The 15,111-nt window shown below is 42.6% G+C and overlaps 1 protein-coding gene across 1 annotated transcript in view; it reads right to left on the bottom strand.

Annotated features, from left to right (window-relative positions):
• The window catches only part of LOC122796501 (anillin-like), a gene marked incomplete at its 5' end in the record, with an annotated part of 1,089,678 nt that overhangs the window by 133,464 nt on the left and 941,103 nt on the right, over window positions 1-15,111 (bottom strand). The window contains 1 exon segment of the mRNA XM_044065033.1: window positions 2,531-2,638. Coding sequence (XP_043920968.1) covers window positions 2,531-2,638 — 108 coding nt within the window.

Genomic DNA, 15,111 nt, shown 5'->3' with positions numbered 1-15,111 from the left:
ACTCATCAGCCCAAACAGAAAATTGTTTTATTGTAAACGTAAGGCGGGGAAGTCTAATTTCTTCTCTGGTCTTGTCACTCGCATTGCTGTGGATCTACTGACATGAATCCAAAACAGGGAAAGACCTGCAGTCTCCTGATAGAAGAGCAGGCCAATCTGCACACTGTTCCGCTTTCAGAAGACTCTTAGAAGATATGGCCTCTGAATATGAAGCACTAGATCAGGACTGAAAACTTGAGCATACATTAGCTTGTTCATCACCCTGGGATGTAATCACTAAGAGAATGATGCCTTTTTATGGCCTACTGTCAGATAAGAATCAGTTCTTTGCAGATGGGGTAAGACCTTGTGCCTACATTACATAATTACCACACAGTAGATAGATTGTCTAACCAGTTAAGAGCAGGGATTTGACAGCTGTTTCCTCTAAAGCCTTCAATACCAGGAGCACTGCTCTGTGCTCCAAATGACTGACATGGAGCACCATCTCCACGGTGGACCACATTCACTTCATTTTGTGGGAGATTAAATTTAGCTCCCAAAGTGCAAATGAAGTCAGAATATGCAATAAGTTCAGATGCAAAAAGAAAAGTCTTACTACAAGGTTTATGGAGACTGTCTGCCACTCCAGGAAGTGGCACTAAAAGTCCAGGAGTTTATGGTGGCTCTAAAGCAAGACACCAGTCTACTACAGCAGCTTAATCCTCATGTGCGTGAACTGCACTATGAAGGTAGTAACCACAACTAAACCCAAAAAGAATGTAAGCAACTATGCTGTGACCTCACCAATGAGGACACCATAACCTCCAAGGTCTGGCAAAAACAAACAATACTGCAGTGTGTCAAATGGTCAAAATCCTCAGGACATATCTCATAGGGCAAAAAGCTAAGGGAACTCTTTCTTAAACTCAAGTGTCTTCAACTGAGAAGAGGTTTGGGTTCACTCACCATCTAAAGATAACCTCAGATTCTTGCAGGACTGGAGAGTCTGGTGGAGTTACAAACATCAAAAATTTCAGACAATGTTTACACTCCACCAAGTGTTTTCATCTGTGGAGATGAACAGCCTTATGCCTAGGCCTGCAAGGAGGATACTCTACCTCTTGCACCTGCAGTAACTGCCAATTTCATGCTCTCCCCCAACACACTAAAAGCTATGCCAGTGTAGCTGTGGGATGGTAATTTGATGATTACGCACACCTCATGATGCTTAGGAGGTGTGGATGCAGGACTTTATGATAGAAAGAATTAATATCAGACCCATGTGAGAGTCAGAACTTTGGGACTCTGGAAACATCCGTGCTTAAACAGTGTGCATTGACATGTTTTTGAATGCAGGATTTTACCAAAAATGAGGCTGTTGGAGGAGATATATGCAGCTGCTTTGTGGCCATGGTCCTATTCATACACATTCTTGGGGAGGGATTGGTAATGTTTTCTCAGAAAAAACTTGTGCTCAGCAGCAGGGGGATGGATGAGGCACAAAACACCCTCTTAGCTGTTTATATGATGGGTCCTCTGGATGGCTCTCACCTCCATACTTGGGGATATAATTGGTATGGGGAAATCCCCTTGGGGATTGGGTAGATTTTACAGTTGTCAGGCACACACTCGCACACACACTCACAGTGATCTGGCATCAATTCAGAGTGACTCAAACCTGTGGAAAGAGAACTGAAGACTATGTGAGCCATCTGATTCTCTTACTCAAGGACACAAGAATGTACCCTTGTACTATGGAGGAGTTGGCCAGAGCATGAAATCCGAAGAACTGTGGGAGTTGGGCAGACATCCATCTGCTTACAATTCTGATATAGAAGTTTTGCTCAAACACTAATCCATATGAAAAAAAAAAAATCAGCACTTAAACTGGAGTCCAAGCAAAATCCAACCAATAACAAATTACCAGGGTCAAGAAAGCAGAAAGATACAGTACTTCATGACAGTTTTATTTTTGCAGCCACTGTGACAAAAACAAAACACATTGAGTTTTGGCATAAAGACTACTTAAGATGGAGAATGAAATCCTGAAACTTTTTGAAATTTTAGTAAATAGCTTCAGGAAAAGTGTAGAAGCTACTACTTCTGTGCAAGAGCCTGCTTAGTGGTATGTGCATGCTTGCATGTGTGTCTGTGCTTCCATTTCATCTGGCTAGATCTAAAGCTACCGCACTGAAGATCATCTGAACTCTATCTAAACCTGCTAAATTCAATGCTGTATTTGTATCATTTATCTATATACAGAAATGTTAACAAGGTGATTAAAGAATTTAGTCTTTTTAGGAATCGAGCAATGCATAAATGAAGTCCTGAATTCTTAAAATCGGAAGGTGTTCTCCACCCAAGGGCAGAGGAAAAAAAAAAAAAAAAAAAGATACCATAAAAAACGTTTGAAAATGTGAACTATGCTGTATTCTTTAAAGTTTGATAACCAAGTAGCCACCCAAATATTACAAAACTTCAGCTTGTAACGAACATACTGTGAATAAAAACATAAATGCAGTAACTGAACTTCACAAAAGTATCATACCTTTCGCTTTTCATCATCTGGATATGTCCAGTAGGAAATGCAGTATCCTGACAGAACACACCAACGTCGATGCCAAGCCCCAAATCCACTGACGTCTTCAAACATGGTGGTCAAAAGGTAAAAATAGAAATAAGCTACTGAGTGAAACAAGATAAAATGCTTTTTAACTGCAATCCAACACTTCACTTTTTAGATAAAGGTGGTAACAAGAAAATGACAAGGGCAGGAATAAACAGTGTGCAAAAAATAAAAACTAGGCTAACTACATAAAGTCTTGATCTTGCTCTGTCTGCTAACCTCCTAATTTACCACTCTAACAGAAGGGGATCTCTTCATCTATGCAGGTTGGGCTGGCTTTGAAGAGGACTCTCGAAATCACAATCTATAGCCAGTGCTTGTAGAAGATGTAGTACAATGACAAAGTATCTCTGACAAAATGCCCACAGTAGAAACAAGCTTGAAGCAAGCATTGCAAGTAGCCATACTCCTGGTAGAGTAGCTTTTTGCAGTAGCATTTTCTAAAGGGTGACGATCTGTCTGATCGACAATCTACTTGGAAAATGGTAGAGGGAGGAGCTTACAATTATCAAGAAAACAAAGATGCTATCAAGTTTCCCCCAGTTCTTATACTCCCAAATGAGGCAAAAATACACAACCAGGGTATGTAGGGTTTTCTCTCCACAGGAGTCTGCCCATGCAATCAATCAGTCAAGCACACGAATGGACAGAAACATTTCTCACAGTTTGGGAGAAAGTGTGGGCCTGTCCTAAGGAATACCTGATCTTTGTGAAAGGACAACTATAAATAAGAATCTGAAATGCCATGGTCCTGCAAACAGAAGTGAAGAAAAGTGGTTTTGAAGAAATGAACTTCAGGGCTGCTAAACAAACAGGCGTAAACTTATGACAGCAACCCTGTCAACCATGAAATTCAAGTTGCAAGAAGCAGTGGTTTTCAAAAGGAGGATGGCTATGTGTTCACCTTTATGGAGTGCTTAACCAGCCACAGCTGGGCCACAGTCCAGCCCTCTACAAGATGTACTTTAGGCATAGAGGTGTCTGCAGCAGGTTAAAACCACTGTCAGGCCGAAAATGGTCATTTAAGTTCTCTCTAGAAATATGAAGGCAACTTTTATCTTAAGCCTGGCAAATTTCCAGGTGGCTGTCACCTCAAACTCTCAAAGGAAGGTTAGGTGGGAGCAGTAGAGCTAAACCAGGAGTCATAACCTGACTCTGAAGCCAGATGTTACCACAGCTGATGGGGGGGGTTCAGAGGGGCTTCCAAGCCATTTATTTGAAAGGTATCTTGTATTTCCAAGAACCCAAGAGGCTAACAATCAAGGTTTTCAGCCAATAATGGGGCAACTTAAATAAGCTTTTGTGTTTCTTCTCTGACATTTGTGATCAACTGTGAAATCCAAGGGAATGGAGGTAAGGAGTATGGTAATCTTTCCCACTGTGGAAGAAACAAACATATCCAAGGTCAACTCTGACTTGTCCTGGTAAAATTAACAGGATAAGGGGAAGACCATGTTCCCCTACATGGTGAATGTCAGTCTCTGGGGTGCCGAACACCTAAAATTGGTCAGACAAGATCTAGAAATCCTCAACTCAATAAGAGGACTTTAAGGGTAGCTCAGTGAGTTGGTCTGCACATTCCATTCTCACGGTTTATAAGGATGATGCCTCTGACCATTGCTCACACCACCTCTCCGTAACAAGAAGTACAACTACTGCCTTGATTGCTTTATGAATGATGGCTCTGACAACTGCCCACACTACCTCTTTGTACAGGAGCATAATTACTGCCCTGATTGCTTAAGTGCTTCATGATGAAGTAATTAGTCTGACTGGATCAAGGAGCACTCTGGACTCAAAAGGATAATCATTAGAGTATATAAAATAATGCATAACTATAAGAATCAATAATAAGAGGTTAGAAAAGACTGGGAAAGGAGAATGGAAAGGTAATATACAAAAGAACAAAGGAAACATTTGTATGGCTACCAAGTATGCAATAAAGTTAGAATTAAACAAGTTTAGAATATTTACATGGAAGTGTTTGCATAGGTAATTAGACTTCAGATTTTTTTTCTCTAGGGAAACAGCAATTGTTGGAGGTGTGAAGGGAAAGAGAGGAGTACTTGTGAACATGTTTTGGGAATGTAATGAGTTAGTAGACTAGCACACCTTCTCAGTACTGTTTTGGGGAGTCGCAATATAAAAACTGAATTGCCTAGACATAGTAAAGCCCTACTCAGATTAATGCTGTTGGCTGCCAAAAAAGCAATTACTAGAAAAGGGAACTCAGAAGTTAAACCAACCATAACAGAATTCTGAATGTTATAAAAGAAATGAAGAAACAGGCAGGTAGGCAGGAATAAATCGCACAGGAGAACATACAAGTCCACAAAATACAACAAACCTGTGCGGAAACACGGCAATAAAGACAAAAAAAATCAAGCTGTAGAGACATAATATAATACGGAACTCAGTTTAATAAAACATAAGTGCTTTCACACTTAAAGTGCTTCATCAATCACTGATAAAAACCAAATATATAGCAGCACCAATAAAATACAACCAATCATCATTGCGAACACAATTAAGAACAATCAGAGCCCACTAAATAACTATACCTTCTGAAAAGCTTTAAAACTAGCATATTAATAAGAATGTAACTAACATAACAATACAACTAAAATACATAACGCACAGTATGCCAATTAAATAAATACAAATGATTAATCATAAACATCACTACTTTAAACTACGTGCTTTAAGGACAAGTTTAATTGATACAGAATCACCAGATCCCAAATGGGCACCTAGTCTCAAGATCCATTTCAACTCAGCATTTTCAGTTTTGTTGCATGTATTACCAAGTCTAATACTATCTGGAATGACTTGTAATACCTGAAAAATAAATGCATGTGATACGCCAACACTAATCGTATGATTCGCAAGTACACTATACTCCATTCCTTTAGTTGTACAATATACATGATCCCAAATAAGTTCCGTAGGCGTCGGTTGGTTTTACCCACATAACATTTTGAGCACGTAACACAATGTGCCACATAAACCAGAAAACCATACTTTTAGTATTGCAATTGGCCTTAGCCCTAATGTACCATGTCCGTTTAGTATCTGGATGTATAAAAACATTCCTCTCATCGACAAATCTAAAGAAATTACATTTCATACACATCTTGGTTCCAACCACTGTCAGATCCCTACTGGCACTATTTGTTGAATAGCATGGTCTCTGTTTGAGGGTACTCTTATTTTTATATATAACCTTAGGTCGTGTACCCACCAGTTCTTCTAGTCCACACTCAGTATGCAAAATGTGCCAATTCTTTCTCAAAATATCTACAATACAATTAGAGTCCCTCACATAGGACAACAGTACAGATACCTCATACTTCTTCCTTTTGTCAATGAGCTTTATCCTAGGTGATCCAGAGAAGTAAGGTTTAAGCTCTTCCTCTCCTCCAGAGTGGTAGCTATAAGCCCTATTAACCTCAGAAGATGTAGAACCTCTATCCACAAATTCAGAGTGTAATGCATCAAAACTAGTTCTGAAATTATCATCTTCACATGTCAACCTGGCTATACGCAACGTCTGTCCCTTGACCACACTATTAAAAACATGTTGTGGATGCATGCTCTTCCTGTGTAGAAAGGACGTGCAATAGCAATCCTTCCTATAAAGTCTGGTAGAAATGTCACCATTAGGACCCAAGAACACCTGAACATCCAAAGACTCAATGTGGTCTGGGGAATGCTTGGATGTAAAATGTAAAAAATGGCAGTTATTCAGCATATCCGCAAAGGAGAGTAACTGATCCTCATCACTATCCCAAAGCAGGAAGAGGTCATCGACAAAACATCGATAGAACTAAACCGCAGGTTAGCCACTATTGTTCTTAATTGTGTTTGCAATGATGATTGGTTGTATTTTATTGGTGCTGCTATATATTGCTTGGTTTTTAACACTATGATTGTCTGATGAAGTACCAAGTGTGAAAGCGCATACGGTTTATTAAACTGAGTTCCGTGTTATAAAATAATTGGAGTTGGGATTTTTAGAAAATGGAAGGCGCAAACTACATAGAAATAAATAGAATCTGTGGGAACACATGAAAAATAATGTTCAGGAGGAGTGAAATTCCAAGGAAGGTGCGACTTCGGCAATCTAATCTTAAATAATTGTTAAAAAATAAATCATATGTACAATGCATGAAAAAAGAAAAATCTATGCAATGGTTTACTGACTTTTTTTTAGAACTGTATGTGTATCTGTGTCACTGTGTAATATATGAAGTCAGTGAAGGTGCTTAAAAAGGAGGGCTCAAGATTCAGTCGCACCCCCCCCCCCCCCGAGCCTTCAGTTTATCAGGGTACCAGCCTGTAGCATCAGCTGGTTTGAAAAGCTCTTTCTCCTAATGGGTCCATTTTCATTCAGCACTGCAGAAGCACAGCTCAACTCCCTTGCCTGCTGGTAAAATCAATCAGCACCTGTGAGGAATAATGCTATAAGAACAGTCCTATCCACAGGGAAATTTCTGGTAACAGCTCTCTACTCCAAAAACAAATTACATGCATCTAATAACAAGACCCAAGAGTGGACAAGTTTAAAGAAGATGAGTTCAAACTTGTAAATTTGTATTCATCAATATGCAACTTCTGAAGTGCCAGTGACATTTTTATTTACGAAGCAAAAGTGAATTAAAGCTTTCTTGTTCTCTATGGCTGTGTATCAATGTAGTATATGCGGAGTTAGGTGGGGGAGAAGTTCCCACTTGAACAATGCAGGGAAGCCCCCCAACACACACTCATACAAACACAAAATACTAACTAGTTTTCTTTTAATGAGATGTAGGGAAATTAACATGAAAAAATGGTGACATCATAATTCACTGCTACACCCACATTTTCAGATATTTGAATGTTATTAGGATCAGAGCTGTTATGTTCCAAATAGTTGCAAGATGGTGTAAGCCTGAGCATTTCTTAGTGTACTCACAGATGCTGACAAAATCATGGTCTCCTGAGTCTTTTGCTGTCTGCAGGAATTACGAATACTCACTGTATCTTCAGTTACCTCTACACTGATGAAGACAAACAGCTTGGCAACAATCAATAGCAACTTCCATTTCATAGAAATGAACTTCACAACAAGAACTGCAACCATAGGAAAGCCCAAGCCAAGAATGTTGTAGGGGAGGCTGTTGATGAAACATTCAATAGCTAGTTGCTTAGGTAAGAGAACACATGGAAATAATTTTCCTGCTAGTAAGCTGCAATATGACTCTCACTGTACAGAACACAAAGAGGAGGATAAGCCAAACAGCATTAAATAAAAAGTTATGTACTCACCATAACGTTCCATCCGAGTAGGTAAACTTCATTTGTCAGCAACCTATGGGTCTTTGGATCCATATCGGATCTGGGCCGGCAGTTTCCAATAGCATAGATCTGAGCTCCAAGCTCCTCCCCCCACCCATAATCCCCTGCCAACCCTACCTGACCTCAGATCGAGTTTGCCCACAGCTAGATAAGCATACAAAAATCACCCGCAAAACTAGCTACATACCCTTGCCATAAGGAAGGTAACATCTCAAACATCCGAAGGTCAGGGGGATGGAGGGGGGGGTCGGTTGCTGACAAATGAAGTTTACCTACTCAGATGGAACGTTATGGTGAGTACATAACTTCTTAATCTGAAGTAGTTAACTTCATTTGTGCATCAACCTATGGGACAGAGTCCCCAGCTACCTAAATCTTGGGCGGTCCTCAAGGAAGGATGTTCCGGAGCACTGCAGAGCCAAAGGATGCTCTCCCTCTGGAGACAATATCCAGCTTGTAGTGATTAATGAAGGTATGAGACGAAGCCCATGTTGCTGCTGAGCAGATATCATCCAACGAGAGTCTAGAACGAAAGGCGACTGGGTAGAGTGGGCATGGACTCCTAGAGGTGCGGGCCGACCAGTATTTTCTTATGTCAACAGAATACACTGAGAAATCCATCTGGACAGTGTGACTTTAGAAACAGCCTTTCCTAAGTTAAATTTGGCAAAGGAAATGAACAACTGATCTGATTGCCTATGACCAGCTGTTCTGTGTAAATAAAAGCGCAGTTGTCTGTGCACATCCAACAGATGCAACTTATATTCCCCTTTGTTCTGGTAGTTAGGAAAAAAACTGGTAGGTTAATGGACTGATTAATATTCAATTCAGATGCAATTTTTGGAAGAAAGGAGGGATTGGTCCTGAGGTAGACTCTGTCTTTGTGGAAAGACAAATAAGGCGGTTTTGCACAAAGGGCTTGAAGTTCAGAAACCCTTCGAGCTGAGATGATAGCTACAAGAAAGGCAGTTTTCCATGATAAAAATTTTAGATCTACTGAAGCTGTAGGTTCAAATGGGGGGGGGGGAGGCTGTAAGTGCCTGCAATACCAAAGTTAAGTCCCAAGGAGGGACTGCTTCCTTCACCGGGGGTCTGAGTAGGAAAGTACCCTTCAGAAAGGCCTTGCATAACTTAGAGGAGATCAACGGTCCAAGGTAACTTCCTACGTGGTAGTGAGAGATAGCCGCCAATTGAACCTTGACTGTAGAGGACCTGGTGCCCTGACTGAAGAGTCCTGATAGGAAATCTAACACCGCAGGCAACGGAGCTGTGAAAGGATCTAAATCTCTGTGCTCCGCCCAAATAGAAAAACATTTCCATTTGCTATCATAGACCTTTCTGGTGGATGGCTTGTGCGCCACCACCAGAACAGCTTTGACCTGGGAAGAGATACCGGGAGTCCTAGCTAACCTTGGAACTGGATCAACCAAGCTGTAAGCTTGTTCGGGGTCGGAAGATCCAATGGATGGGATATGAGATCCAGAATGGGATCCAGAATCCAGGGAGGATTCACTAGGTGAGACCAAAGATACGGGAACCAAGCCTGGCGAGGCCAGAATGGGGCAATGAGGATTATCTTGTTCCGCAACCGACTGGCTTTCTGTAGAAACTTCAACATCAGCGGAAGAGGAGGATAAGCATAAAGGAGACCAGGGGGCCAAGCATGCACCAGAGCGTCTCGTGGGGATTCCCCGGGTGGGGGAATTAGAGCGAAGTAGTTGTTGCATTTCGTATTTGAAGGAGAGGCGAAAAGATTGCAACAAGGTTGACCCCAAGTGGAGAATATCTGCCTTGCTACTTCTGGGTTTAGAGACCACTCGTACGGCGAGACGATGTTGCGACTCAACTTGTCTGCTAAAATGTTGGACCGTCCCGGAATGTGCATCGCTATGAGAAAGCGGTTGGTGGAAATTGCCCATTCCCACACTCTCATGGCCTCTCGACAAAGGGGATGAGACCTGGTTCCTCCCTGTTTGTTGATGTACCAGACCACTGCCATGTTGTCCGTCTGGATTGCAATCGTTCCTACAGGAAGAAGGCTCTGTAGTGCTTGCAACACCAAAAGCACCGCCCTCATCTCTAGGACATTGATATGCAGAGAGGTCTCCGTGCTGTTCCATGTGCCTTGGACTGTCCTGCCCGCAAAATGCCCCCCCCTACACGAGGCGAGAGGCGTCCGTGGTCACCGTGTTAGGGGAGGGGACATAGAAAAGGGGCACCCTTTCTGGAGGTCTGGGGATTGGAGCCACCATAAGAACACCTTCCTGCAAACCCTCCTGAGGGGAATAGGGTGGTACAGGGGGAATTGCAGAAAAGACCATTGAACTTGGGGAGTCCATTGCAGGACTCTCATGTTCAGACGTGCCATCGGCAATAGGTTGATGGTGGCCGCCATCGAACCCAAAGCCCTCAGGACCAATTCCGCCAGGGATGCCTGGGGTAGGAGGATGGCCCTCACACGAAGTCTTAAAGTCCGCACTCTGTCTGGAGTTAAGAGGGCTAGACGCCTGTTTGTGTCCAACCTGGCTCTGATGAAATCTATGGTTTGAGTTGGAGAAAGGGAAGATTTCTGTATGTTGATAGTGATGCCCAGCCGGGTCGCTAGGTGAAGAAAGGAGTTTCTGGCTGCGCAGAGTAGATGCCTTGTGGGGGCGGTCAGGAGCCAGTCGTCCAGGTATGGGAAAACCTGAATGCCCTGCAGTCGTAGGTGGGCCGCTATCACAGACAGAACTTTGGTGAACACCCTGGGGGGCTGTGGTGAGACCAAAGAGAAGGGCCCTGAATTGGTAATGGCTGGCTCCTAGCCAGAAGCGGAGAAACCTCCTGGATAGTCTGGCCATCAAAATGTGGTAGTACGCATCTTTGAGGTCAATAGAGCACATCCAGTCGTTCTCCCGAAGGATGGGGAGAATGGATTGAAGCGCGACCATCCGGAACTTTTCCTTGGTTACTGACAGGTTCAAGAGGGATAGGTCGAGGATCGGTCTGAAGTCCCCCGTCTTTTCTGGCAGCAAGAAGAACCTGGAGTAAAAGCCTGATTCGTACTGGTCTGGGGGGACATGCTGGATGGCTCTTTTTTCTAGCAGCCGCTGGATTTCCGCAGCTGCGGCCTCCCTCTGCTCGGGTGGGACGTCGGGGAGGTGTCTGGGATTGCGAGGGAAATGAGAGAATGGGATATGGTAACCTCTGGATATGATGCGAAGCACCCAGCGGTCGGTCGTGATGGACTCCCAAGCTGCTAGGTGCCTCGAGAAGCGCCCCCCGACTGCCTCCAGAGTGGAGCAGTCGGGTAACCCTTCAGGGCTGTTGCGTGGGCCGGTCAGAGAACGGTTATCTGGACCCAAAGTTCTTCGGGCCCGCTCTGCCTCTAGGGCAGCGTCCACCCTGTCCTTCTCTGCCATGGAAGGACTGGGGGTCCAGAGCGAAACGGGGCTGTTGCGACCTCCGGAACCACATCTTCTGTCCCTTTTGGTTCTTGGAAAAGGAACTCTGGGGCGCAGAGAAGCAGACTCCAACGGCAGATAACGGCTTCCTGTCCTTCTTGCTCTGGACTAAGGTATCGCGTACGGTTTTGCCAAAGAGGGCAGAACCATCGAAAGGGGCATTAGCGAAAGATGCCTTAAAGGGTTCCGCGAAATCACAGTGGCGGAGCCAGGCCTGTCTCCTCATAACGACGCCTGCTCCGCTAGCTCTAGCGGCCCCTTCTGTGGCGTGGGACAGTAGCCGCATAGAGGTGTTCGAAAAAGACCTAAGAGTGGCCATTCGGGAAGAGTACAACTGTTTGTCCTCAGCCGACATGGACTCCGGGGGCGACGCGGCGTACTCTTTGATAAGGTCTCGCTGCAGTCGTATGCCATGTAGTTCAGTGACCTGGTAAATTTAAAAAGTAACAACTCGTCACAAGTACACCAAAAATGGTTTAATGGACATAAAAGAACTTAGCGCTTTCACCCGTCCAACCACGGGTTTCTTCAGAGTTAAAACAATTAAAAAAAACAGCTGATTTTTATACTCTTATTGTCATTCAATTAAATTCAAAGCAGCCTGTTAATTAAAACTCTAATTCATCTAATTAAACTACAACAATTAGCTAATAAAAACTATAAAAACTATAAACTATTGTGAGAACAAACGCCAAGAAATACTGAAAACAATACAGTACTGTATAATATGTATTACCGTGTAATAATAAATAAAACTACCTATATACACTCTAAACATACCTGTTGTACAATTCTTATTATTAAAAAATACATAGTTAAAGAATCCTATAACTGTATTTACGGTCAGTACTAATAAATTCAAATTATATGTAATTTCTAATCATAAATATAAATTTTTTAAAATTTTATTGTTAATATATTTGAAAATTTTTTTATTATTATTATTATTAAAAAATTGATAACCTTTTATAAAAGTTTGTGTAAATAATATATACTTACTTTTTAACTAATTTTTCTATTACCTGTTGTATGAATTTATTTTTATTATTATTAAATATATGAATTCATTTTTTTTTTTTTGTTGTTGTTTATTGTGATAAGTTAGTTCAGTGACCTCACTGAGAAGGTAGCTGAACTAAAAACCCGCTTCCCTAAGCGATCCATCGACCGAGACTCCTTGTCTGGAGGATGGACCGAGGGACTCTCCTGGCCTAATTCCCTTTTAGTGGCAGCCACCACCTACATTGCATCTACAGGGCTTCCCTTACTCCAGTGTGATCTGTCGAAGGGCGGGAGTATTTAATCAGGTCTTTTTGGGAATGGCTCCAGTGTCCGGGCTCCTTCCACGCTCTGGTAGTGATCAGATCTACCAGGGGGTCAGCTGGAGAGGACACCCAAGAGGTAGACAGGCCTGCTTCAAATGCCTCCAGGAACATAGATTCGTCCGAGGTAGGCTTTGGGGCAGACCACCCCCCCTAATCCTGAGCATCTCCATGATGTCTCCAAATGAGACATCCTCTGGGAGTGATCTTGGGGAACTTTCCCCTTCCTCATCTGTGTCTTCGGTCAAGGACTCAGGGGAGTCCAAGTGCCTCCTCTTGCACTTGCGCTTGTGAGGAACCTCCTCGGGGGGGGGGGGGGGGGCTGTCCAAGGAGACCTCACCAGCAACATCATGTTCCAACGGAACGACCTGGGACGTTGGAGCAGGCTGTCCTTTGGGACTTTTTAAGCGTAATTTTCTATTAACCCCTGGGGGTGTATGAATTTATTTTTATTATTATTAAATATGAAGTTCAAATTGGGGGGGTTGTTGGGTTTTTCGCACAGAAGAACGTACAAGTCCACAAAATACAACAAACCTGTGTGGAAACACGGCAATAAAGACAAAAAAAAAATCAAGCTGTAGAGACATAATATAATACGGAACTCAGTTTAATAAAACATAAGTGCTTTCACACTTAAAGTGCTTCATCAATCAGTGTTAAAAACCAAATATATAGCAGCACCAATAAAATACAACCAATCATTGCGAACACAATTAAGAACAATCATAGAGCCCACTAAATAACTATACCTTCTGAAAGCTTAAAAACTAGCATATTAATAAGAATGTAACTAACATAACAATATAACTAAAATACATAACGCACAGTATGCAAATTAAATAAATACATATGATTAATCATAAACATCACTACTTTAAACTACGTGCTTTAAGGACAGGTTTAATTGATACAGAATCATTAAGACCAGATCCCAAATGGGCACCTAGTCTCAAGATCCATTTCAACTCAGCATTTTCAGTTTTGTTGTATGTATTACCAAGTCTAATACTATCTGGAATGACCTGTAATACCTGAAAAAGAAACGCATGTGATACGCCAACACTAATCGTATGATTCGCAAGTACACTATACTTATACATGATCCCAAATAAGTTCCCGTAGGCGTCGGTTGGTTTTACCCACATAAAATTTTGAGCACGTAACACAATGTGCCACATAAACCAGAAAACCATACTCAGATCGAGTTTGCCCACAGCTAGATAAGCATACAAAAATCACCCGCAAAACTAGCTACATACCCTTGCCATAAAGAAGGTAACATCTCAAACATCCGAAGGTCAGGGGGACGGAGGGGGGGGTCGGTTGCTGACAAATGAAGTTTACCTACTCAGATGGAACGTTATGGTGAGTACATAACTTCTTAATCTGAAGTAGTTAACTTCATTTGTGCATCAACCTATGGGACAGAGTCCCCAGCTACCTAAATCTTGGGCGGTCCTCAAGGAAGGATGTTCCGGAGCACTGCAGAGCCAAAGGATGCTCTCCCTCTGGAGACAATATCCAGCTTGTAGTGATTAATGAAGGTATGAGATGAAGCCCATGTTGCTGCTGAGCAGATATCATCCAACAAGAGTCTAGAACGAAAGGCTGCCGAGGTAGAGATAGACCGGGTAGAGTGGGCATGGACTCCTAGAGATGCGGGCCGACCAGTATTTTCATATGTCAACAGAATACACTGAGAAATCCATCTGGACAGTGTGACTTTAGAAACAGCCTTTCCCTAAGTTAAATTTGGCAAAGGAAATGAACAACTGATCTGATTGCCTATGACCAGCTGTTCTGTGTAAATAAAAGCGCAGTTGTCTGTGCACATCCAACGAATGTAACTTATATTCCCCTTTGTTCTGGTAGTTGGGAAAAAAAACTGGTAGGTTAATGGACTGATTAATATTCAATTCGGATGCAATTTTTGGAAGAAAGGAGGGATTGGTCCTGAGGTAGACTCTGTCTTTGTGGAAGGACAAATAAGGTGGTTTTGCACAAAGGGCTTGAAGTTCGGAAACCCTTCGAGCTGAGATGATAGCTACAAGAAAGGCAGTTTTCCATGATAAAAATTTTAGATCTACTGAAGCTGCAGGTTCAAAGGGGGGGGGGGGGCTGTAAGTGCCTGCAATACCAAAGTTAAGTCCCAAGGAGGGACTGCTTCCTTCACCGGGGGTCTGAGTATGAAAGTACCCTTCAGAAAGGTCTTGCATAACTTAGAGGAGATCAACGGTCCAAGGCCACTTCCTACGTGGTAGTGAGAGATAGCCGCCAATTGAACCTTGACTGTAGAGGAGCTGGCGCCCTGATTGAAGAGTCCTGATAGGAAATCTAACACCGCAGGCAACGGAGCTGTGAAAGGATCTAAATCTCTGTGCTCCGTCCAAATAGAAA

Source organism: Protopterus annectens, chromosome 3.part0, assembly GCF_019279795.1.
Source record: "Protopterus annectens isolate FY-2018-M chromosome 3.part0, PAN1.0, whole genome shotgun sequence".
NCBI lineage: Eukaryota > Metazoa > Chordata > Ceratodontiformes > Protopteridae > Protopterus > Protopterus annectens.
Note: the sequence above shows the minus strand (reverse complement) of the source record. Positions and strands in the feature narration are given on the sequence as shown.